At 46.3% G+C, this 26274-nt stretch overlaps 1 protein-coding gene across 2 annotated transcripts; it reads left to right on the plus strand.

Moving 5' to 3' along the window:
* Positions 1–6684: 6684 nt before the first annotated feature.
* Positions 6685–15806, plus strand: KLHL38 (kelch like family member 38). 2 transcript variants are annotated; one of them, XM_027804241.2, is made up of 4 exons: positions 6685–7047; positions 7603–9078; positions 10497–10602; positions 13035–15806. In XM_027804241.2, the coding sequence occupies exons 2-4, from the start codon at positions 7729–7731 to the stop codon at positions 13319–13321; spliced, it is 1743 nt and encodes a 580-aa protein (XP_027660042.1). In that variant the 5' UTR covers positions 6685–7047; positions 7603–7728; the 3' UTR covers positions 13322–15806. The 2 variants fall into 2 exon arrangements, with proteins under 2 accessions (XP_027660042.1, XP_005438486.1); XM_005438429.3 differs by lacking the exon at positions 6685–7047 and having other exon boundaries at positions 7088–9078.
* Positions 15807–26274: the final 10468 nt, after the last annotated feature.

Here is a 26274-nt window from a genome sequence, read left to right on the forward strand (position 1 = left end):
TCTTCTGGGTAGATTTTCTGTCTTTCTGTCATTCTGAAGATTATCCCTGTTCTTTCCCCAATTCTACGGGTGCTATGTCATGCCGTTACAGTCCTGCCAAGAGAAAACGGACAGTAATTTCTTCTCAGCCCATTATCACAGCTTTTTAAACAACCTGAGGGCTGCGAATTAATCATTTAATTCAGGCCCTGATTAAAATCCTCCTATCAGCTGGGAAGGCCAGAGTGATTTCCCTGTCTGTGAGTTGCCCTCTCAACATAGTGACCTCCTAAGTTATCCCAACATAGTGACCTCCGAAGTTATCCTGTGAAGGATATAAGGACTTGTGGTCCCCATTGGCACCAAATCCTGGAATATGGTGCAGAAGCATAGCTGGGGAAGAGATGGGGATTTGTGAGGTGGATCTGCCAGGCAGGGAAATGAGGTTCCCACTGAGGCAGGCATGGGCCTCAGGACAGCTGCACAGTCTCCATCCTTGGAGGTTTCCAAGATCTGACTGGATAAAGCCCTGAGCAAGCTGGTCTGATCTCATGGCTCACCCCCACCAGAATTCCTCCCTGATTTACCCTAAAATGCTGTAATTGTATGAGAGAAGATGTGGATGAAAAATAACATGACAGGGCCTGATAAATAAGAAGAGAGAAAGAGTCTGGGTCAAGAAGTTGGGCTTGCGAGCATTTCCCTGCATCTGCCCCCTTCCTTCTTTTGAGTGCACTGCTCTGCAAGGGGAAGGGCGTTTCGGGCCTAGATCCTCTGAGGGTCTGATGGCTGGTGGCCATCATACTTATGACCACAGTTGATTTTCCCATTGAAAATAATATTTCTGAAGCACTGGACCTGTTTCTCTCTGCTTGTATCAACGTCACAGCAGTCGTACCTGGCTGTCTAGTTACAGTCTGTAAAGTTGAGGCAAAATAAATGGGAGATGAGAAAGGTGAAGGCTTTTAAGAACAATGATCTGTGTGTCACAGAAGTGTCAAAGGACATTCTGGAGTTTTAAATGTCTGATCCTCCTTTGGAAACATTTCTAGCAACCTAAAATATCAGGGGAAGATCCTGAACCTGAAATGAAAGACCTGATTCCAGGTTTGCCTTTATCAAAGGCATTTTAACGTTCAGACCCAGAAAGAGCGGAGCAGTGCAGGATCTGCATATCTTCTTGTTGCTGTTGCCACGGGGCTCTTGTAACCAGAGACTATAGAAAGGATAGATGAATGATCTACTTAGGTGTCCAGTGTTTCTGGTGATATTTTATCCTCCAGAGGCCACACTGTATGTTCAATCCAAGATAAGCTGGCAGGTACCCATTCTCAAACGATGTAGAAAGAAGAAAAAGCCAGCAGGTTGCTGAAATGCACATGAAGGAGCTGATTTAGGCAAAAGATTTGTTTTAAAATATTCCAACAAGAGTGCCCAAAGCTATATGAGTGGTTTCTGTGAAACCTCTAGAAACTCAGCACACTTGAAACCCAGCTATCTCCTTATTTAATGTGAAGCACATAACTTTGGCAGCTAAATTTATTTTTGCCTGAAGACTGTTTTAATTAACACTAGTAGGTCATTCTGACTAAAGAAGGATGAGTACAATTGCTTTCATCTTAATCTCTCACTCTTTAATTAGAGATTGGCCTGAAACCAAGCCAGAAGCCCACACATCTTCACACCCACACATACTGGGCCAAAGCAATTATTGAATTACATGCTATATCTCTCTATCTGTGCACAATACATACAGTGATGGCAGAGACACTTGGGAAGTTGCTCTGTGTCTCCAGTGCTGTAAAACATGTCCCTATGCCTCTATAACAAAAGTTTAGATCAGTGGTTCAAAATTCAAGTTCAGATTTCAAGACCAGTATCTACAGATGTGGTCTGCTACCTTGCCCAAAAAATCAGAACCAAAGACAGATTCAATCAAGTCTTAAACTAAGCCTTGGTTCAGAATTAAAGCATCATACCAATGTGAACAACAGCTGTGGTGATAGGGCACTCGGAGAAACCATGTTTGCTGAGCAGCTAAATAGAAAATGAGTAATGCAATAATTACAGAGGATTGAGAGAGAAGGACCACAAGGGTATCTGAACTTAAAGAATAGGAAGAAGACCAGATATTGGCAACTAGTAGCAGCAGAAGGAATTTAGACTTCTGTGGGCAAGAGGCAGCATTCGCAATTCACAACAAAGGAAATTTCTGTCAGACATACAGAAAAAATTTTGCATCAGGAGAGTGGTTCAGAGCTGGAGCAGGTTGTCCAGAGAGGCTGTGAAATCTCTATCTTTCAAGATTTCAAAAATTCAACCGGACAAGTCCCTGAGCAAGCTGATCTAACTCTGAGGTTAGCCCTACTGTGTGCAGGAGATTGCACAAAGTTTGCTCCCAGGGGGTCCCCAACCCAATCTTCCCATGACTCTAGAATTGGGTGGTTTCTGAACAGGAGACCCCACCTGGCAGTGCTGTGTGGAATAGTCATTGTATTTCTGTTGCCTGGAGTAGCACAAAGGATTTCATCTTATTTGTCATGTGTGATTGCCTATCGGTTCCCCATATTCACACTGGATTCTGTTTACTTTTCAGTGTCTTCTCTGCTAGTTGCTAGCTTGGGGAGTTTCATTGCCTTCAGCAGCCCTGAGATGTCAATAAGGGAGCTAAAGGACAATGTCAAAGGGCTGTTGTCCCAGTCCAGTGAAGCAAATAGTAAATCTACATTGGGCTCCAGCTGAGCATGGACAGCACTTGAGGAGGCTGCTTCAGTGGGAAGTGTCAGGATGAGTCAAAAACTGGGTGCTGGTTGTCGGGAAACATTTTCTTCACAGGTCTGGCTCAGACATCACGTGTGGAGTTTGGTCTCCTGGTGGTGTTATCAGCTGGGTGAGAAACAGACATACATGTTGAGTAGAAAGGTCCCTGTCCATGCTATCTCTTGATAGTAGTTTGCCTGTATAGACATATTTTTGCTCTTTCAATGCACATATCCGTTATATATGTTTACATGCATGTGTAAATATGCAATAGAGATATCTAATAATTCTCCCACGTACGAGTCTTCCTTTCTACTCTTGCATTTCTCTCCCCTCCCATTTATGAGCAAAATGGTGTCATGGCCCAATGACCAACCCCCACACTGCCAGGGCATGCAGCATCCCAGGCAGTGCTGGCTGCTCTCCCAGCCTGGGCTGAAGGCTGTCACCCCAGCCAGCCACCACTTGGTGCTTGGAGCATCTTCCCATCCTCTCCAACACATGGCATCTGATCAATTGCACTCCCCGTAATTGTCTCTTTTTACAATGAGGAATGTTAATCCTGGGGTTTGTTCCCTTTCCCGGTTTTATGAAGACCATAATAAGGAATATTTGTTCTTGTCCCCCTGTCTCTTTAGACTGAAAATTTGGGGAAAGGGATGATCTCTCCCTTGATAACTGTGGGGGCTGGTAGTCACTGAGGCAGTGCACATAACACTGACTAAGCTCAGTGAAGTCTGTGCCTTGAATAGTCCTTTATCCTTATCCGTATTTGTTCATTTTCACCTGAATTGTAATAGGATCAATGTATGAGTTTTAGAAGTTGTCTGACGTCACCAATCTTCTCCGTGCACCTGTCTGCTGGCCGATTAGATTACAGCTTTTTTCCACTCTGTTGCTTAGTGCACGATAATAGTAATTTCATCATCCCATTACATTAAAACATAAGAAGAGTTGCTCTGGGTCAGATCAAAGGTTCAGACATCCTAATTCCAAAACTGAGCAATCCCAAACACTTAAGGAGAGAGAGCAGAAGGAGCAGGGTGAGTTCTTTGGCAGACTTTTCCATTTTCTAGAAAGTGGCCATTGGTGGAGTTCACACAGCAGCAGTTGCAGAGGGGCACCGTTTATAACAGCCCCCAGTGGCTCCCAGTCCCACTCAAGGGCGAGGGGGGACCTGCAGCATCACATCTCACAGTGCTGCTGGCCCACATAACCTGCGAACAAGCCCACTTTCCCATGCGCACATGGTGTCCAGACCAGCCCATTATCCGTGCGACATCCCACTCCTGTGGTTAATGCAGTATCCTGTCCTCCCAAAAAAGACTGCCCAGGCCTGGTTCAGTCAATAGCATGCCAACCTAGGAAATGTGCCTCAACAACTCATTCAGAAACAGCTGTTCTCAGACAAGTTGCACTGTCCCACAGGAGAAACAGCTCTATCCTCTCACCAGGGGTCATGCTGCGGCAGTAGGGGCCATATAGGACATACTGTTCTAGGATATGCCATGAAAATTTATTTCTAGTTTATTTATAAAGGAAATCCTAGCTAAGCAGTGTTGATGTGCCCACTTGGTTGGAGATGTGTCTGAAACCATAATCTCTGGGAAAGAAAGAAGAGACAGTTGTAAAGCAGGCAGCAAGAGCTTCATTGCTTGGGAGCCTTGGCCCCAAATTGGCAGGGACCTGTGTGGGGACTCAGCAGGGAGCAGCAACCCCCCCGAGAGCAATAAGCTGTTTAAACAGCACACGCTGTACTCTGAGTTAGCAGGAGTTTGCATAACCGTGCAAAGCCCTCCAGCCTGGGATCTTCTAAATAAATGCCACATTTATCAGTATCTAAAGCAGAAGAACATCCCTCCTACCCTTCCACGACCCCATAAAACAGTGTCATTAGTGAAGTCAGATAGCATCATTTGTTTCTTTAAGGGTTAAAAAAATAATCCACAGCCACTGCCAGGAAGAGGCAGAACTAAACAGGCAGCAAAGAGTTAGAGCCAGAACAGAGATAGAAACCTAAATCAATCATCAAAACGGACCGCGACGAAAGCATATACATACTGAGCAACAAAGAAAGCGAGAGGGCGTTTTGTTTGGGTAGCTAATGTTCTCTGGACGAGGAGAGAGAAATTCTCCTTTGGGTTTTTAATGCCACTCTAAATATTTATAGCAAGATCATGGCCAGCTGGTGAGGCAGCGGCGGCGGGGAGCAGGGAGAGAAGGGCGCATGTTCCCCAGCGCCTCAACATCATCCTGTGGGTTGCCTCTTTACTCAAGGAGAGGGAAAAGGCTCCCCATTGCCAAGTTCACCCTCAAAGGGGCTCATTTACAGGAATCAAGTCCAGTGGCTCCTGCCCTTCCCCTCCCTCACTTCACCTGGCCATTCACACACGTGTGCACACACACACACACAGATTGTGCCAGAAGGGAAGATGCCACAACCTCCAAAAAGCTCCTTACTCCAGCCCAACTCCACCCTGTCTCTAACATGGATCTGGGCCTTCCGGGTTTTGTTAGCCTCCAGGCATTTCACCACGTTGTTACGCTGCATTGAAAAGTCTCTGGGAAAGGTCACGTATGGCATGACCCGTGATGCAAAGCTGCTGTTTTTAGAGAAACAGGCTGCACCCATCCCTGCAGTCTGCTGGGCTGCGGATGCGGGGGCAGGGACATATGGAGAACTGCAGACACCAGCGCAGCACAGGAGTTGACATAAGGGCACTGAGCTCCCAACGATTTTCACTCATCTGCCTCGCTGTGACTAGATGCAGGCATGACTCACCCATGAGCTTTGGCTTTGAAAATATGAGGAGTTTTGCTTTAACCTTGTGTTTCCCTGTGGTAGCAATGCTTAGAAATGACATTTTGGATTCAGTCCCATCCCAGAACAAAGGGAGGAATTTCAGCACAGATGAAGGGCTCAATCCAGTTACCCAGTCCATGGGTCCGTGGGCAGCCCATGCAGTTTTTCTGGAAATACCCAGAAAGCTGGCACTGAGCTGGGACACATCACACTGGATCTGCTGAAGACGCCCACTGGGGGACAGCTGGGGTTGTGGGAGATCCTCTGCTGGCATGAGGCACTTGACTGATCCCAGCCCTGGGGATGGATTTAGGCTCATCATCGCAGATACCTACTCGGGAGTGTTAAATATGGACACCTGCATGTGATTGAGGCAGCTGAGCACCTGTGGAGACCTAGCAGTGCCTGGAGGACTGCTCACCTGCCCAAACATAGGTGGTACTTACTGGTGACCTGAATAACTCAGCAGATGTGCTTGTATTGACTAGACCTCACCGGCTGCAAAAGAAGCTCGGACACCTTGTTCGTGGGCAGGCCTCTGTAGCTAGGAACCCCAGCGAGGTGTCCACCCTGAGGAGCTAAATGCCACGCTGGGACTCTATAGTTTCCAGCTTGCTGCACTAGCTTCAGCAACCTGCTCTGGTCCCCCCACCCATAACACTGAGCTTCTTTAAGTCACCTGCTTGAGAAGTTCTTTGCCAAGGGTTTCAGACAGTGAGGTCCTTACAGAAACGGCCACAACCTGATATTTTCCATATGAAATACCAAGCAGCATCATAAACTGCTCCAAGAATGAACTTCATTCTCTGATCAGCAGAGGTAGCTGGGGTCTCCCTGCCCAGCTTGGGGCAGCCCTGGACACAGGGGTCCTGGTGCATCAACATCTCCCACAGACTGCAAGGAGCTGCTGCTCCCCAGATCTCTCCATAAGGTGGAGACACGGTCTCTCCCAGCGGGGTCCCTGGAAGCTCTTCTCTCTCCCTCTTTCTCCATGAAACTACAGTGACAGTGCATTACCTAGCACGAGGCATTGCAGACTGTTTACAGGCTTCTAGAGTTCCCAGGCACTTTAGGACAGGGTCCTGCCGCTGTTTCCAAATGGACAGCCAGGACTTTTTTAAGTGAACTTTCCTCTCCTTGTCTATTTATTATATGTAAACATTTGCCAGAAAAACACCACTCGGGCATGCTCAGTACCGGCCAGGTCATTGCAAAAGGCAGCGTCAGCGTCACATGTGATAACAGCGAGAAGCCCGTGTGTGCCTATTCTTAGCGCTGGAATGTATACAATGCCCCACCGCCTCGCCACTCCTGCGCGCAGCTCCTGAAAGCGGCAAAAGTGACTTCAGAATAAACACATCCAGAAATCGCCCTCTATGAATCACTTACCTACTGAAAGAAACGTCCTGTGGGTTTATAGGTTTTTATCCAGGCTCTAGCTATGGAAAATCTCAGCCGAGAATAAACGACAGAGAGTAAGTGCATGCAGTGAAGGACGACAGAAGGTAAACGTTTCTACCGTACCGTTTCACTGCAGGTTGAGCAGTTAGCCTCATAGACAATAGATACTCATCATATTGTTCTTGCCTGGCACTTAATTTAGTCATTGTGTGTCTGATTAACATAAAAAAAATACACAGCTAAGCAGAGTTAATAAATAACCGTTTTAATGCAGATTCCCAGTCTCTAGGGTTTCGTTTGCCCTGCTGCAGAGTTCAGCTCTGCCAGATTTACATTCCTTGGGAGTGACTAACTCTAGGGGGAAGAGGCGCAAGCTACTAAACTGCTAATACTTTAAAATAGTGAATAAATGTCTAAGTGCATTTATTCATCGTGATTAAAATGAACAAACCATTTGCTTCAGCCATCCAGCTTTAATCCCAAATCAGTGAGATAACTTTAGTGCTTTTGCTTGTTGCCAGGGACACAGGCAGCACTGACCTCAGAGCTACAACCTATCTGATAACTTTATGGAAATTTTAAAGGGTCTTAGCGACCTTTTAGCTTCTTTATTGTTTTCCCACTGTGCTTAAACCATGTTCCATTTTTATGTGTAACAGTGAATGCATATTTAGAGCAACATCAAAGTCCCAGTTTGTTCCCTTGGAGCTGGATATTTCAACAAAAGCTGCTAAGAACTTGTCTTTTTCTGTCAAGTCCAGAATTCATCTCTCTTCTGTTTTGCTATGGAGGAGGGATCAGCTGAGGAGTTTCTCTTCAAAGACCAGGACTTCTCCTCTGAACTGCTGAGGCAGCTGAATGCTCTGCGGCAGAGCGGGATGCTGACTGATGTTACCCTCTGCTGCGGGGGCTTTGAAATCCCCTGTCACCGAAACGTGCTGGCTTCCAGCAGTCCATACTTCAAGGCGATGTTCTGTAATGACTTCAGAGAGAGCCACCAGGCTAAAGTCATCCTGAAGGGCATCGACGCCAAGGTTTTGGATCTGATTATCCTTTACGCTTACACAGGGGAGATTCTTATATGCGCTGAGAATGTCCTGTGCCTGTTGGAGACAGCCTCCATGCTGCAGTATGCTAAGCTGTTCGAGGCCTGCTCTGCCTACCTCCAAGATAAGCTGGCTCCTGACAACTGTCTGAGCATGATCAGGCTGGCAAAAGTCTTGAACTGCCAAAGCCTGAATAAGAAAGCCAAGGCTATGGCTTTGAAATGCTTTCCTGAGGTGGCCTCTTCTGAGGACCTGAAAGACCTTTGTCTCTTGGAGCTCATCGATTACCTTGGGGACGATGAGCTCTGTGGGGAGGAGGAGCAGGTCTTTGAGGCACTGATGGTCTGGATCCGGCACGACCTCCAGGCAAGGCAAGGCTACATCCAAGAGTTGTTCAAGAAGGTCAGGCTTCAGTACGTCCATCCAACTTTCCTCTTCCACTTCATCGCCAATGACGCTCTCGTTCAATCCTCACCCACTTGCAGGAGCATCCTTGAGTCAGCCCGGAGACATATGTTTTCCTTGTACAGCACCAATGCACCTGACATCAAGCCCATGCTGCACGTTCCTCGCAGGTACTCCAACCAAGAGTTCCTCATCATCATTGGTGGCAGGAAGGACAGCCAGCAGACGACAAGGGATGTCCTGCTCTATGACAACAAGACAAACCAATGGCTAAGTCTGGCCAAACTTCCCATGCGCCTGTACAAAGCCTCCGCAGTCAGTTTACACAGCAATATTTATGTGCTCGGAGGGATGCCTGTTAGCAATAAGAAAAGCCCGGTCAGTGATAATATTTACATTTATTCCCTCAAACTCAATCAGTGGAGGTTGGTTGAGCACATGTTAGTTCCACGTTACTCCCACAGAAGCTTGGCATATAAAAATTATATTTTGTCATTCGGTGGAATTGGTGAAAACCAGGAAATCCTGAATTCTGTGGAAAGATACGATAGCATCTACAACACCTGTGAGAGCATGGCAAACATGCCCGTTGCTGTCCTTCACCCTGCTGTTGCTGCCAAAGATCAGAGGGTCTACCTCTTTGGGGGAGAAGACATTATGCAAAACCCTGTCCGGCTGATCCAGGTAATGGTCAGTCCTACTTGCTGAGGGCTGTTTCATCTAAGGTATTCAGCAGTTCATCACACTCCTGAGGAAATCAAACTCCCCAAGAAAACTATTGTGAGTTGCAGCAAGACGCAGGATGAGTTGACACATGGCTTCAGGGAAGTCTTGTCTGCAAGGAATATTGCAGCTCTTTCATTTTGCCCTTTGAGTTTTTCAGGCATAAGCCCTGAGGTGCTTCGTCGAGTGTCAGTCACCCCTGCCGCTGGTGGGCACAGGGGCCAGGGCTGCTGCAGGTGATGCTATGGCAGGCAGCGGCCGACCCTCCTGCCTGGCTTCATGCCTGTAGCTGATCTCACCAAAACCAGTGCTTTCCACTCAGTGGCCCAGCTGGGGTCTCAGCCGTGCACCTGCTCGCTTGCAGCAAAAGCAGACTCACGATCATTAGAGCAATTAGATTCTCACGCATCAAAGGGCCAGGACTTAAACTGACAGTTATTTCGTGTAAACAGTTGTATTAAAAATATGCCTCCTGCCACATGTTGCTGGCTCTCTGCCTGTTTTCAGCAGTTAGGAGGAGGAAAAAATACGTAAATCCTTTCTTATCTGATGTGATGTTTTAGCAACGTCGTAGTGTTACTTTCCCCATGAGTATTTTTCACTGGTTTACGTGTTTTAACTAAAAAGGATCATTAAAGGATAAGATGAAGCCAGCACATGAGCAATGCTTCTTTACAGTGATAACGCTACTTGATTATCAGGGGGAAGGAAATGTATTTATCAGTTAGTGGGGAGATGTCCTGGAGATATTTGCTATATTAAGAAGTGGATGACATGACATAAAAGTTTGTGTCACCCATATACAGATGACTGATCATCATCTGGCAAGAGCTCCTTTTCTCACATAAATTGATGACTTAGATACTACTCTAAGTCCCATTAACAAGTCCCTTTGCCAATCTGAGTGCATACCAGCCACCAGCACAAATATAGCAGCTGGGCAAACACGGGGGCTGCCAGCAGAGCTTGGTGAAGCTGAGGTTTGTTTGCCCAGAAAATTGTAAGGCTAAGGCAGAAACACACAGAATAACTGGAAAATTAAATGAAACAGCTTGTACTTTGGTAGAGCATTATCCAGGAGTTACAGTGATTTAACTGCCATACAAAGATTTACAGCTGAGGAGCTTGCTTATGGCAGATACACTTTGCCTTAGTGCATGTGCAAGCATCTCCTGAGCAGACAAGCCTGGAGAACTAGAATGCTTTCCAAGGGGACGTATTCGGGGAAAAAAATGGGTAAATTCTCAGGTTTCCAGCAGTTGAAGCCAGAGAATAATATTCATTAGGACAAAGTAAAACCCATCAGTTCCTCTGTAATTATAATTGCCAGTTAAAATGCAACATAAACAGCTGCGTCTGTATCTTTATTTATTTGTCAGGTTTACCATGTCTCCAGGAATACATGGTTTCGGATGGAGACCAGAGTGGTGAAGAACGTCTGTGCACCAGCTGTTGTTATTGAAGACCAGATTATCATCGTAGGTGGTAAGGGCTCTGTTTCCCCCTCCCTTCTGCCTCCCCCTGCCCAGCTCCTGTGGGATTTCACAGCTTTCCTGCTTGGGGTGCTCCCTCAATAAGCACATGGAGCTTGGGAAAAAAAAGGAGGAGTGTGTCCAGCCTCCATACATGGGGTCTCATGGCCATGGAAGTGGGAACAAGTTCTCTATGAGGCACCTTCTTACTCCAAGTAGCAGGACCTGGGTGGGGGAAGACTGGGGAAAAGCCAATGCAAGTTACTGCTCTGCAGAAGGGAGGAAGCCAAGGGCATGGGGAACCTGCTCCCTCCTGCTGGCTCACAGTCTGGCCCTCCCTGTCTATTCTTCTTGGAAAAGTGGAGAGCGTGGTTACCACAAGGCCATGGACGGCTTGTTGGGATGGTTGGGGACAGGGGCTATGAGGGGTCAATCAGTCCTGTAGCTGCCTCCTTAGGGTCATTGTGAAATGTCCTGAAAGGGGGTGAAACACTTGAAAAAAGGAAACTTCTCAGTGTCTTCTTCAACCTGAGGATCAGCCTCTGGCCATGGCACTTTGATGGATCACATGTTGTTGATAGTTTGGCACTACCGTCCTTAATGCAACTCCCCTGACCACAGACTGGCATGAGGAAGCACGTGTTATATTATTTAAGGGAAAATGAGACCTAGGGAAGCTTTCGCAGAGCAGAGGACTGAACTCAAATCACACAGGATTCAAACATGATGTCATCTCTCAGAGGGAGGCCACTGCCACCCTTTGCAGTGAGAATAGGGGGAGGGCTGAGTCAAAAAGTCCAAGACTATCAGGGTCCCGTGTGGCAGATTACCCTGACCCCAGACCACAGTGCCCAGAATACAGTATTTTCAACCTCTTATCTTCAGATGGTTTGATCTGAAGGGCCTGCATTGACCCAAGTCTGATGATGATGAGCTTAAGTTCTCAATTTGTTTTTTATTTATCTAACAAAATCCAGAGAAATTCATGTTAACTTTAAACATCTTTCACTTTGCGTGAAAGTAGAGAGATTCACCACAGTCAGGTTTTACTTCCATGCTAATTTTCACCTTCCGTGCCAAAACATTGGCCAAACACTCTTAGTTTATCAACATCGGTAAAACACACAAAACTAATATTTTCTCTTAAAAACAGCTTTTGCCACATTTCAGGTCCTCTTTTCATGACTGGCCATATTGTAACAAAGGGGAATGGGTTGGCCTAAGCGAGGCAGGCCTTGATTATTGTTAGGAAAAGTGGCTTCAAAGCCTGAAAAACACAGCCTAAAGCAGTTTGTTTGCCATGGGCACTCTTGATTATCTACAGGGATACATGAGCAAGGTACTGCTGCATACCAGGCTTCCACACCTCCATCGCTCCAGGGCAATGGCTCTGGTACTAGCTATCACCCTTTAGTGGACAAGCTGTCCATTGGGTCACTGACGTGATGGCCAGCACAGACACAGCGCTGAGTGCTTTGGGAGTGGAGCAAGCAGCAGTGGCACTGTGCTGTTGAGTACCCATGTCAACGCAGTAGACAATTATGACTCCAACCCAACCAGGCATTGTTGCTCCTTCCCCATGTGCCATTGGTTTCTGTATTTCCAAGTGAAGCTCTGCTGGAAGAAGGGTTCGCCGGAGTCAAGAAGACGCTCAATACGAGTTATGCATCTTGCTCAACTTTATTAGTTTCTAACACTACTTATATAGAACCGATACACATACATATTCGTAAAGCAGAAATATAATTGGTTAGTAGTCTCTAAACGCGCACGGTTCTCACACCCCTAATTATCATGACTAAAATAAGCATTCTACCCATGTAGCTAATTGTGTTGCCGTGCTTCAGCCTTGCAGTTTGTTACTCCCTGTTTTCCCATACCGGTCCCTATCTTTCTTGGCCCTGCACCTGCTTTCCCAGCAGCTGTATCTTGTTACAGCCACGGCCTGTTGGCACAACATAATTACTTGGTCTCAGGATTCAAGAATAGCTCAAGGCTACCTTTCTTGTTAACTTCAGCACAGCAACTTCAGTACAATTCTGATTACAGGCCTATTCTAATACCAGGCCTGGATTGTGCAGATCTTCAGAGATTCTGAGGCCATGCTTCTGCAGCCATCCTTCTGCAAAGCTCTAGAAGTCTGTTGGGTGAAAAGAAATACTTTGGGCTGTTTGAAGGCACGTGTAGAAAACTGCAAGGTTCAACTGTGTTTAACAAGTTTCTGAGGGGTTTTATGGTGGTCATCAAACCCTGGCTGCCAAGGTGCTATTGAGACAGGGTGAGGCCAAACAGGAAGGGAAGATAGACAGGCATTCTTGCAACACATCATTACTTCCCAGCTTAGGTATCTTAATTCTGCCAAATTATGTGCTAGTATAACATGTTTTATTGAAGACTAGCAGAAAATATATTACCTGTCTCATCTACCTTTGGCTTTGCATTTAGGGTACACCCGGAGAATAATTGCTTATGATACAAAAGGCAACAAGTTTGTTAAATGTGCAGACATGAAGGACAGACGAATGCATCACGGGGCCACTGTCATCAAGAACAAGCTGTATGTCACAGGAGGACGATGTCTCACCACGGACAATGCCATCAAGGACTTGGATTCCTTGGACTGCTATGATCCAGAGACTGACACATGGACACCAAAAGGAAAACTGCCACACAAACTCTTTGACCATGGATGCCTTACACTCCAGTGCGTCCCCTGTTCTAAACTCCTCTAAACCATCTTTGGTACTCCCCAGGACATTTAGTGCTTTCCTTCTCAGAAAGGACCCACCTTGCTCTGCAGAGAGGACGTGGGGAATCCTCATGGGGTCCCACAAACTCCTGACCTTGAAGGCACCAGCTGCGTTAGTCATTCCCCAAACGCTCTGCCACAAAGGTCATGAGCTTTGTGCTCATGCTGTATTCACCTGACCAGTATTGCACATGGTGCTGCTAAGTCCAGCCTGGGGGCCTTACACAGAGGCTCAGCAGAAAACCAGAAAAAGATGCTGGGTAAGAACCTGCTGCAGGATTTAGCCTTGCACAGACTTTAAATGAAAGGTGAATAGGAATGCTGGTTTCTCCAGGGAGAGTAAGGTCTGGGTAACCTGCATTTGTTAGCATGCAAACTCAGCTGCATGCCGCAGCCCTTTGCTGCTTGGTGGTGACCAAGCCTCCATTTCAAGTGATGGGAATGTTTAGAATAGGAAGCCCCAAGCTCTAGTCTTGTAGCCAGCCCAGCAGCAGCTGCCTGCGTTAGCTATGGTAGTCATTTCATAAGAAATAAAACGTAAATGTTCCTAGCATCAAATTAGAAATTAGCAAAAGGCTAACGCTGTGATCTAAACTCTCACATTGCAACAAGATGCAGATGTGACTTTTCTGAGCTGCCGCTCCTTCATAGTGCATGGAAGATTTTTGTTCCATCTGCCTGCTCTCCAAAGAAGCGGGAGAAGGTGGGATGGAAATGAAGATTGCATCTTCTTTTTCAAGGGGTCTTATTTTGCAGGGAGCTTGCTTCTCCTTTTGCATCAGGGATAGCTGTGGGGTTAGTTAGGAAGCCCGTTGGCTGATGGAATTCCTGTAATCTGGAATGGCAGAGAGGACGCATGAAGGAAAAGGGATGTAAAGGAGAAGAGGTATTTGGGAGGAACAATTTTTTTTTTTTTCTCTTTTCTCCAAACCACTGGAAAACAACGATGAGAAAAAGCCAGTGACAGGAAACCAGCTTTCCAAGAAGAGCAAGTCTAAGTCTGCCACTTGGCAAAGCAGTTCTGGCTCCACCAATATTTTTGTGGGGTTCTGCCACTAAGTGCATATTTTTAAAGGGAGGGGATTAATCATCAGATACCGAACAGGCTGTAAACTGCTGTCAGGTCACCAGGCTTGGTAAGATTGCTGAGACAGCAGGGAGCTTTGAAGATAGCACTGATGACCACCGTCCAGAGAAAGGACAACAGAGACAACACCCCTTTTTCTTCATATTTGAAAGAAAGTGTGGCTTTTCCAAGGGTTCAGGGTGTCAAGAGGAAACCACACCCAACCTTCCTCTTCACAGAAGGCTGCACAGCCGTGTGGTCACCATCACGTTGCAGGACACCACTCCAACAGCTAAGATCCCCTCCCATAAATCTGTATCTGGGAGCAGAAGGGTGACAGAAATAGTTAACAAAGTGGGGGGCTGGAAGGAAGCATTGCGTATCAACTGCTGTTTTAACAATATGAAACAAAATGGTTGTTATTGTTTGTATAAGCTTTGTGTTCAGGAGTCCCCATTGTTCTCTCGGCATTGTTGATAAAGGGAATTGGTTTTGTACCAGCGGTTTTGTGCCAGGGTTTCCTTCTAAGGATCTGAGTAAACCTGCAAAAAATGAGTGGGAAACCAAACTCACCCCCCGGCTCGGAAGTCTTTGGCTAAGTTTCTCCTCTGTCTTTCAGTCTATATCATCACCTCCTCCCTGTGCAAAGCAGGGCTAAATCGCGGGCACATGCCAAATTGGACCAGAGCAGTGATTTCATTCTGCTTCCTCACAGACCAGCTCCAGCTCTCTGGAGAAAGAAGCCTTGTCATGGCCAATTATGGAAAGTCTGCCCCGGGGAGATGTTTATTCCTAACCCTACAGTGCCGCCTTGCCAAACTCCTTCCTGTTGTGACCCCACTCAGCTCCAAAACTCCAGGAGACGCCTGTTGCTGCCATGCATTTTAGCTGACACGGATTCCTGCCAGGCTCGTGACTACACCCAGAACCAAGGGGAAAAAGCTGACTTGGGGCCATAACCCCATGTTTGCAAACCATTGCCACAGTCATTGGTTTGTGCTTGGAAGCAAACAGATTTTTTTCGTTCCTGTATCGTATAACTAGTGATTTTCTCAGCATTCATGCAGGGGCCAAATAGTACCTTGCACAGCTGTAGCTGGGCAGGAAATGGGGAGTGCAAAGAAAAGGCACGGTTGCAATAGCATTGAGCACAGCATCCTTCCCCCGGCCCTCGGGGAGCCCTCACATCTCCCCCAAGTCCTTAGAGCTGCCAAGGGCTATGGCCAGCCCTGCTCTGGCTGCAACCCTGTGGTACTTCACCGACTCCTCACCTCATGCCCGTAAATCAAGGAATTTGGTTCTGCTGGGTAGTTAATATAAAGCCTGTTTTCTGATAGACTTCTGTCTTGTGGTCAGTTTGGATGCAAACTGATCAAAGTTTTTGGGGCCCTTTGCAAAAAGGGTTGAAACCAGGGAACAGCATTGAGCTTTACCAAGGCAGACAAGGGCCAGCAGAGTCACAGGGAGGCAGCAGCTTCAGGGCCCAGGATATGCAGCCCCAGGGCAGATGCTATGGGGAGAAAGGATGCTGCCTTTCTAATCAGGTGCTGGCCACCACCTGGCCCACCTAGAGCAATACTTAGTACTATCCCAAGTGCTTTGCAACTGTCGTACCTAGTGTTGCTATGGGTGAAAGCACATCTAGCAAAGGTTGACCAAGGTACCTCTTTCTCCAGCATCAGGAGGGGACTTTCCTGAGCAGGATTTGCAAGGTCACCACTACCTGGATCACTTTCTGCATCACCATATGTTTTTTCAGAGGTATCATCATCCTAATTTCAAGCATTTCAGCATTCACTTAGATGGGAATTCCCCATGGGAGAGCATCAAGGTACTTCCTAAATATCATGACAGCCCTGTGAAGAGATGGGAATTTGTTTCTCTTTATTTAATAACCATGGAAGCCAAGGAAAAGAGGATTTTAAGAAAGGGCCAGTGATTTGGGGGTCAACTAGTAAAAGGGCTGAGCACCTGCTGCTTTTTTTCAAATCGGGGAATGCTGTGAAAGCTCATCACCTCCAAGGTCTCCTTCTTAGGTGTCCCAAGACAGTCACTAGATCATGGAAACCATAGCTGAAAGCAGCCTGCCCCATGAAATAGTGAGTTACCCAGGCCCTCATGGCAGGGACTTGTCCACCACATTGAAAATCTCCTGTGAGACACACTCTGCTCCATCCCTCAGTAACATACTTAAGTGCATTATTAACCTCACAGCTTTTCATACAATCTATCCTAAATCTTTGCTGTACCTTCTGCCATTTCCACAGAGATAAAGGGCAATTGATTAGCCTTTTTGATACCGTACATTTTTTTACATCTCTCAAGTTTATTAGGATGTTTCTAATTCTGTAGACTAAACAAACCCAGCCCTTTCTTTCTTTCCTCATAAGTCATGTTTTCTAGACCTCTGATCATTTTTGTTGCTATCCTCTGGAAAATTTCCAGTATGTCTGTGTTGTTGTTTTTTAAGAGCAGGGCTGTGGCTCAGCCTCATGGTGCTGAGGAAGGCAATAAACCCCTTCTGCGTCTTACCTACAGCGCTCCTGGTCTCACAGCCTAGAAGGACTTTTTTGCTTTTTGCAGCAGCAGCAGATTAGTGACTCTGTTTCAGCTGTGCTCAGGATTAAGGAATGCTTGCAAGTTTGGGCAAGGTCACATGGAAAGACTGCAGGAGATCCAGGATCTCCCAGGGTTATGCCGTAACTCCATCTTTGCTTTGGCTCACCAGGATTCTGAGCCAGATCCCATTGAAAACAATAAGTCTCTCCATGGGCTTCAGCAAGGGGTTTTGGACCGGGCCCTAATTACTGTGTTCTCAGCTGGGTTCATCACTAATTCTATTAATTTTAACAGCAAATATCTAATGTTTGACTCATTTTTTATACTGGGGGAAAAGTTTCAGAGGAAAAAAAAAGTAAGGGAGGAGATTGCATTTTCTTTCTAACTTTCTTCCACTTCCCTCGCTGCAAACTCAGAGCTGAATCTGCACAGGCAGCCTGTGGTAGCAGGCAGCTTTGCTTTGATCTTAGCAAAGAGCTTCGCAGGTTAAGCCTGTGTTTTTTCACTCTAATCATTTTATCAAACAACACAATCCTTTGCAAGGGCAGCCTTTTTCTTGCATGGTAATATGTTTATAATTATAATGCATTTCCTGCTTCTTTCTGATTAAACACACCTGACAAAGTAGGAAAGATGTCGATGCATAAATAAACGGGCACTCTGAGTTCATTGCTTCATCAGTCTTTTTTTCTAAACGCCAAGGAGTTCACTGCGAGGTGAATCCTCTGGTTGAGAAGGAAACAATTGGGGAGAGCACATATGAATAGCGTACAGGGTAATTTATCCCTGGCATTGTTCCTTAGCCTGACCTGAGAGCCATTAATAATTGACAGTGGCAAAAACAATCCCTTTTATCCCTTTTTAAAAATATAAACATCTATACTTTTTTTCCAGCTGCTTGAAAGCTCCCACACAGAATTTAGAGAGTAATACTCTCCATGGTACAAATTAGCATGAATTCCTTGGTGCAAGCTTGCACCAGCAAAGGAGCTGAGGCTTGCTAATTAGGAGACTGCTAATAATGTTTGCAGTGGCTATTTCTGATGACTTTGCCCCGGGTCCAAAGAAAGCACAATGCATGTGGAGAAACTGGTGTCTCAGGCTGCCCTTGCCACAGTAGTCAACAGGGCTCCTCAAGGTTTGTGCTGGAGCGCTGAGAGATTGATCTGGCCTCTTCTGTTTATTGATGTTTCCAAAATAGTAGCAGAGTAACGAGGAGCCCAACTGCTCTGTCACTCGGCAAGTCACCCCCCGGCTCCAGCTGCTGCTTGTCACTTCTCTCCCTGGGGCTCTTTGTTTGCCTGCACTTCTTTCATGTTGCAAGAACCCTTTCTGAGAAAAGCAAGGAGCAGCATGTCTCGAGCAGCCCCGGGACATTAGGTGGACATCTTGCGGTTGCTTTAAACATGTGACATCCCCACAGCTGTTGGAGACTCTTGGCTTTAAGATGGGGGTGAGCTATGAGGTAAAATACTGCTGGAGGTGGGAAAAGATGGCAGAATTTGGTCCACTTCTTCATCTGGTCAGGAAGATGTCTATAGACCATCCTCCTGTGTCTAATCCTTCCATATCTAGTCCTCTGAAGTTTGTTACTCTATCAGACTTGTCTCCTGATGAATAAGTCATGTCCCAGCACCCTTCCCTAAAGCAGGCATGCTGGAACAATGACAAAGGCATGTCCCCTTCCTCAGGTCCCCCCATGCTACAGCTGTAATATCTCCTGAGTTTTTCCCATTTTTTCCCTGGTCTTAGCATGTCGCTGAGACATGCTTCCCATTCTTAGACACCTTCTCAAGCCAAACAACTGGGCAGATGTGCTCTGCAGGTGCCCTGCACCCGTGTTTGGAGGTGGCAATGACTACCCAGAGCACTGGGAAGTGACACCAAGGACTCTCAAGTCCACATTTTCAAGCTGATGGGATGCTTCTGGTCTGGCAAATCAGCCAAAACCAATCTGAACCTTATAGTAGGGCCCTGGCATCTCTCTGTGAGGGGTGAGGGACTGCTAGGGAATGTGTCCAGCCCCAAGAAGCAGAGAGCAATCTGCGTGGAGGGTGCTGCAACGTGAAACTTGGCTACAAAGATTCAGTGCTGGGAAAGTACAGTGTTTTATCCGGATCAGCAACAAGCCCTGGAATTAATAGGGTTGATTAAACCGTTTTGATGTGTATGGTATGTGGAGATAAGGGCCCAATTCCCAAGGGCTTCCAGTGAAAATTAGATATTAACCATAACAGTACGTGACATCCTCTGACAGGGGTGAGGAAGGCTGCTGGAAGACAAGAGACAAGTACAAACCAAGGGGGCAAGAGAGGCAGCTCTTGGGAGAGCAAAGTTACCATGAGCTTGCTGGATCTATTTTGATGCTGAAATGACGTGGACCCTGGCACCAAACAGATTGAAAGCAAGGGAATTATGCCTGCTTTATGTTGTTATGACACATATATTTCCCTGAAAATGACATTAAAGAGTACCAGAGGCTCAAACATTATTCTGTTTATCTGTTCCCCGGGTAGGGCTCTTAGTCTTAGAGACAGCCTGAGCACTGCAGAATATGCTGCCTGTCAAAAAACCAGCCTCTGGCATGAGGGCCGCTAGCGAGCATGACATGGGAAGCCAGCCCAGGGCATCAGGGCATGCATGGCTATTGTCCATTACCACCTGGCAGGATGGCATCCCTTAGAGACACGTGAAGGGATCAGCCACCAAAAGAGAGTCCCCTGCCATACACTGAGGTCCGGAGACAGGAAGCCAGTGGCAGGGGACAATTCTTCCCCAAGGTACTGACACAGGGTTCACCCTGTGCAAAAGCATAGAAAGGCTCCTCAACACCCAGGCTGTGTCAGTGGTGCCTCCAAGTGCTTCAGGCCACTTGCCAGCCCTGGGACTCCCTTGCAAGCACCTGAATTAACCATTAATGGGATCCCAAATTCCCCCTACCCATGGCATAAACTAGTCAATGCTTGTGCAAGCAGCGCACACATAGCCATGGCATCCTAAGAAGACTCCCAGCAGCTTAACTGGGTGCCAGCTCAAGCCTTGACCGAGGAGGAAAGCAGAGAGGTCCCATGGACCTTCTTCAAGACGCTGTGGTATTTAATGGATAATTCAGACTTTTTTAAAAGAAGGCAGCCTTTGGGCTTGGGAGCTGCTGGCTGAAGCCCTGAAGGCTTCTAGCTGAGAGACCCTGTTTAGAGCCTACAAGAGTTGTCTTTCTGCTCATTATTACTTGGAACAAATGTCAGTAAATAGAATCTGTTTCTTCTGCAGGCACAGGGGGCTCTGGAAATTTTTTCAAGAGAAAAACAGCAACATGCAGTGAAAGAAGTGGTGCCTGCAGACTGAAATACAAATGGCAGAGAAGCCAAAAGCACATTCGCCCTTCCAAGCTTGAGCTTATGTTTTTAATGGCATGAAATGTGACATGCACAGTCAATCACAGATTTCAAGCCGAGAGTCTGTTATTTGTGATGGCAGTGTAAAATACACGGGCCCTTACTCTAAAGAGCTTATGAGAGATTCAGAGCAGAGGACACAGATGACCCTCAGAGCATCATCAGCTGGAGTTTCAGAGCATCCAACTTGTTCATTAGGCAAGAGCAACACTTTATGCCGCAACCTGGATAACTGAAGCACACCTTAAAAAAACAAAATCATCTCTTCCCTGTGGCTCCCCTGGCCCACCACCCATCCTACAGATCCACACACAAATGTCATCAAACAAGTGCTGAGGACCAGGGCTTCCTGGAAACTCAGGCAACATGTGGCAGATGGATACCAGCCTCTTCTGTCCCCAGATGCCTCATAGCTGGAAGGGCATCATTACCCTAAAACATATCTAGAAGAAGAGTTTTTTCCCCTGATTTTCAACATCTAGATTTTCCCCTTCCCTAGGAAAGGTAGCAGAAGGTTTGGGACAACTCTAGGAATGGGCACACAACTGGGAAAGTAGATCTCTTCTGCTCTTAAAAACGAATGATTTATAGCATGAGGAGAGAACACCAAGACAGGTCAGGGCACCCTGATTTCCAGGAACAAACTATAAAAGTCATTTAGATTGACTGAAAATACTTTGGCATTTCCTTTTCATATTTCCAAAGCAATTTCAAAGATAAGGTGAGAGGTAGGGCAGACCAACATTCCTAGGACTACCACCAGGGAAGAGAAATGCAGTTGGGGAAATGATTACATGGATCAGTAGGGTTTTGCCTTTGTCGCATTTGCTTGATTCTAAAATACGTTCTCCTCGGCTGATCTGTGGTTGGACTAATGCAAATATATGGATTTTCACATAAATACAACATACCACTTTGTGGCTGAAGGATGTTGGTGAGCTCAGCTTGACCAGGAGAAAAGCCCTGCCCAGGTTTCAGTAGAAATCTGCAGACACACTGCTAGCAGAGTTGTGGTACTGCCAGGCTCAGTGGGATATGGCACTTGCAAACAGCATGAGTCATTTGCCCTGGAGCTGTAGGAGCAGAGAACATCTGAAGATCTAGATCAGATTGGTGAATCAGCAGCATCTGACACAGTTTAAGAGGTTAAGCCTATTTATAGACAAATTAGGGTAATTTTCATAGCTGAAGGGATTGGATTTTTTTAATAAATTCATAATAAACTCTAGGGAGGACAATACTGAGATCTGGACTCAGTTAACTCCTTGGAGATGAGATGAAGTTTGTCCAAGACAGGGATGGAGTCAAAGGAGCCAGAAACTCAAGACTGCATTATCCTCACTGCTTTGCTTTTTATCCACTAGCAGGATTAAGTTACGCTTTCAGGACAGTACAAAGCATCCCTATGGAGCCAGACCTTGATCCCCCTGCCTGGCGCATGGTTGGGACTCCCCTGGCATCTGTGTGAGCACATTTGATGGGGGAAACTGGGAGGGACAAATCAGAGATGCACCCACGGGGAAACAAGCCCCTTCTTTTACAGGGCACCTTCTGTTCATCGAGTCTTGCCTTACCTCATACTTCACTCTTCGTTATCACTAATGGTGGACAGGAGAGTTTGTTGGTGTGTATCAGCAGCAGTTATGTGGCATCATCAGTCAAGTGAGAAAGGGTGGGACTTGCTGAGTGATGGCGGGTAAAACGTTATTTCTTTTATGTCTCCATTGCCACATCATTAAAGCAAGAATGACACCAAACCTAGAAGGACATTGTGAATGAATCCACAAAAGCCTGAAAAGCACTGTCTTTTGTGAACTGCGGAAGGCTGCTGTTGTACAACCCCACTGCAGCTGCTTGCTGTTTAGGATGTAACCACACCTGTAGAAACAGTGCTTTTAAATTAATATAAGGATGATCTGAGATGAACTGGTAATCAGCTGGCTAAGTACAAAGGCTTATAAAGTAAATATGGGTCTGATTTTGACTGAGGCTACACACACACACACACAAAAAAAAAAAAAAAAGGGAACCAAATGCTTCTTTAAAGACTACCCGTGTTAAGAAAAGCCTTTATAAATAATAGGGCTGAAGTTGGACCCCTCCTTCTTTCCTACAATGTGTTTTTGTACACTGCTTTCCACAGAAATTAAGGATGGATTGAATATGGAGTTATAGACCCACTGGGAGAACAGGCCTTATGAAAAGGACACAAATATCTGCTGGGTTTGCAGGTGGATTGTGCCCATGGACTAGTAATGCATGCACTTAAGCAAGGGCTTTTCTGCTTGGAGGCAATCTCCCAAATAAGCTTGAAGATATGAAAATCAGCCCTTTGAGGTCATCTGAAACTTTTTTCCAAATTCAGAGTGATGATGTATGGAGCACTCCATGGACTCATTTCATTCCCAAGTCTGCAATTTCAGATAATGACAAAACATGGCATTTCCATAACATGTGTTTCTATATACAAGGTCTATAGGACCAGGTCCTTGCTTGTTCTCTTGGAAAAAGCAAGTTTTTCAGTTCTTTCAATGTTTTTGCACCAGCCTTTCTGAGATGCCTTCTTATAACCTCCCCTCAGCATCTGTTTTATTTTAAAAGGATAAAAATGTATCAAAGTCTCACACATTCTTGCTACTTTCAAGAGTCTCCAATTACATTATTTATATGAATCCATTCCTTTCTGTTAGCTTTTTTTTTTTTTTTTTTTGTAGTTTAAGTTTCATATACCCAGTGGCAAGGACAGAGACCTGCGGGGTGTGTTGTTTTTAAAAACCATTTTATTTTGTCTGTACTGTGATGAAAACTGCCTGCAAATGTAGGATTGCAAGGATGTTTGGGCACCCGCCATCACTCTATTAACTTTAAGCTGATCCTAGGAACTGGCAGTACTTGACTATCTGGTTCCCAAGTAGCATTTGTGAACTGCAGGAGTCCTTCAACCTTGTCTTCCAAGCATGACTCCTTAGGTCCCTGCACTCACCACCTGCCTTGGTAAGCTCAACTCATCCCGAAATCTTGAAGCTAACTTGAAGAATCTCCGTTCTTTGGCTTCTGTGTGCCTGTGTTGGCACGAAAGGGGATGCAGCACGGAGATGCCCAAGCTGGCAACCCAGGACTCAACAGTATACGCTTCACCTGCACTTGTCCAAGTCAAAATTCCCTATTTATCCCCTGGATTTTGATCTGACAGCAGGATGAGTCAAATGCTTCAAAGCAGCCTCAGGGCATTGGTTAAGGCTCCCAGGACTAGCTTGGGGCTTCTTGGTGCTCCACCATTTCTCACACCTTCCAAAAAGCGGCTTTGCTCAGCGTGCTTCAAGCAAGGCAAGCAAACCAAATAACTGCTTTTGAAAATCCTGGCCTGGGTCTGATATGACAAGATCCTCTTGATAACAGCACTGCCTGGAGTGAGCAAAGAGCTTTCCTTGTTTTCCGCAACCCGAATTCAAGCAAACTTCTGCTGACCTCTTCATTTTGGCCATTTGATTTCAATGGGAAATGGACTACGCAGGGACCTTTGACCCCAAGTCTTGTATATTTTCTCTAATATTCTTTTATCTTCAGTAAAAAACATTTACTAATATTTTAAGCTAATATTTCTCTTCAGAGGGTCACACACAGTTCAGCATGCATCTTGCATCCAAAGATTTCTCCAGGTCTCTGGTGTTAAGTTTTTCTAAACAGGTCAGGTATTTACTTGCTGTTGCTGAAGGGAACAAGCAGAGCCCTTCTAGCTGACATCTAAAATAATGAAAGGAAAACCATTTGTAAACCATACTTTCTGGAAATAAACTGACCCTTCTACATTTACAGGGTCAGGGGAGTACAAGTGACCCCACAAGTCCCCATGTGACTGCCCAAGTTTCTACATAGCAGGAGAGAACCAGCCGCACAGATGTAGTTACAGAAGTTGAAATGGGGATGCAGGGGGGACGGGGAAATGCTGCCAGATTTAGAGTAACAGGTGGTTCCTCCGCAGCACCCGCGAGGGACGAGCGGAGCCAGGCGCTGAGAGCAACCTCTGCCGAGGCGCCTGCACGGCATGGGGTGGAAAAGTGTCTGCAGGGATGGGGCACCATGGAAATAAACAGAGGAACTGGCACCCGCAGCATCAGCCCTTTCCTAGGATTGGTCCTGCAAGGAGCTTTGGAGAAACCCGACCCTGTGATAAGGCTCTACCTTAGGACTTTGGAAACACGGGGTTTAGGCACCTGCTGTCCCAGACTGTGTGTGACTATCAACAAACCACTTGGCCACAACAAGCAGATCCCAACGAATGCTTAAATACCTTCATAGACGTGGGCGTTGGTGTCTCAGTTCTCCTGTTTCCTTTCCGTGCCAGGGAGAAAATAGTTCTTCCCTACCTCGCACGTTGGAGAAGACAAACACATTCTGCCGTGCCAAATGCTATTTGAAATGAGGTTCTTATTTTAGGGTCCCACTCGACTCAGAAGAAATAACCCATTCCCGTGTTTCCAGCTCAGCACGGGCACCTCATGTGACCCTGCAGGTTTCTGCCTGGCAGAGGACAGGTCACACAGAGGCGGTGACAGAAATCCAAGCAGAGCCCTGCAATCCAGAGAAGATTATCAAGCCGTGGGCAGCTATGGGAGTGAACTCATAGCAGGTCAAGAAGAAAATAATTAGCACAAGGGTTGAAACAGTCTCTGGGGAAGCTCCTAAAGGCTTCCCATGGACATTTCAGTGTCTCACGTGGACAGTCAGCTTGGTCCTCTACCATCCTGCCCCTCATGTGAGCACTGGCACATTGAGTGCATGTGAAAGACCATCCAACTTTAAGTCAGTTTGCCTCCAATTCATGCTCTTGAGCCTGTCCAAGGGAAGGAAGAGCTGGATTTTTACATACAAAGCTTACAGGATCACACTGCTGCTCTGTGGCTGGGGCTTTCAGAAGTTAAAGCCAGATGCAGCCAGACCCTTCCTAGTCCCACTGACCTTTTCCCATTGAGCACTAGCATGAGCCCTGCCTGTGTGAGCAGACAGCAAACAAGACCAGAGTGGCAGTTCCTTGGCAGGGACTTAGTTTACCTTTCAGTGCCACATTTAATAACATTGGATGGCACTTATTGGAATAGATTTTCCAGCAAGTGGCACGCCAAAGCCTTGATGAAATCAGGCCTTCTGTCTGATGTCAATCACCTACCCTTTGCCAGTTCAAAAGTGCTAGGCATGCTGGAAAAGCAGCGCCCAAGGAGCACTTCAGCCCAGAAGTCACAGCTAAACCCAGCCTAGCAATATGCTGGAGTAAAAAGAGGTCATGGGTGCATGGCCTTCAACCTCTTCTTCTACACTTTGTGTCAAACAACAGACTCACCAAACTACTGGATGTGCTTCCACGTGTCTTCCTATCTATTTTATGGTGAATCTTTCATGGGCACCGGAGCTGGAATATGCATAGGCATGGGTATCTACTGAGGTGCAACGAAGTGGAATTGCATCCGCCACCTTATTTTGCAGACATCCCATGGTCCTTACAATAGATAGACCCAAACAGCTGGTTACAAACATGTGAAGATTTTAGGGCGTGGGCAAAGCTAATTCTCAGCTCATGGCCGGAGCCTATTCTTGCTAAATATGGAAAAACAGACATTGTGTTCACCCTAGATTAGGTTATCGTTTCAGTTCTTGTTGTTCCCTGATGTCAGTAGAAAGTATGTTCTCTGGCATCTGCATTAGGCCCATTTGCACCAGTCCCCGATGGCTGCGGAGCTGCAAGCTCTGCTGTGGGTGGTGACTTTGCCTCCTGATCTTTTGTTTTCAAAATGCAGCTGCAGAGGAGATGAACATGGCATCATTACTGCTATGAAAGGTCTTTTCATCCTCTGTGGTTTCCGGGTTAGAGCTGCGCTGGCTGAGGATTCCTCCCCCAGGGTGGAGGAGTAATGGAAATGC

Source organism: Falco cherrug, chromosome 3 (assembly GCF_023634085.1).
Source record: "Falco cherrug isolate bFalChe1 chromosome 3, bFalChe1.pri, whole genome shotgun sequence".
Classification (NCBI taxonomy): Eukaryota; Metazoa; Chordata; class Aves; order Falconiformes; family Falconidae; genus Falco; species Falco cherrug.

What these genes read in the sequence shown, in the direction of transcription:
- KLHL38 (XM_027804241.2), top strand. Translation starts at nt 7,729, where the DNA reads ATGGAGGAGGGATCAGCTGAGGAGTTTCTCTTCAAAGACCAGGACTTC. An exon ending in ACCCTGTCCGGCTGATCCAG is followed by an intron (nt 9,079 to 10,496) that starts GTAATGGTCAGT and finishes TTTATTTGTCAG; the next exon opens with GTTTACCATGTCTCCAGGAA. An exon ending in CCAGATTATCATCGTAGGTG is followed by an intron (nt 10,603 to 13,034) that starts GTAAGGGCTCTG and finishes CTTTGCATTTAG; the next exon opens with GGTACACCCGGAGAATAATT.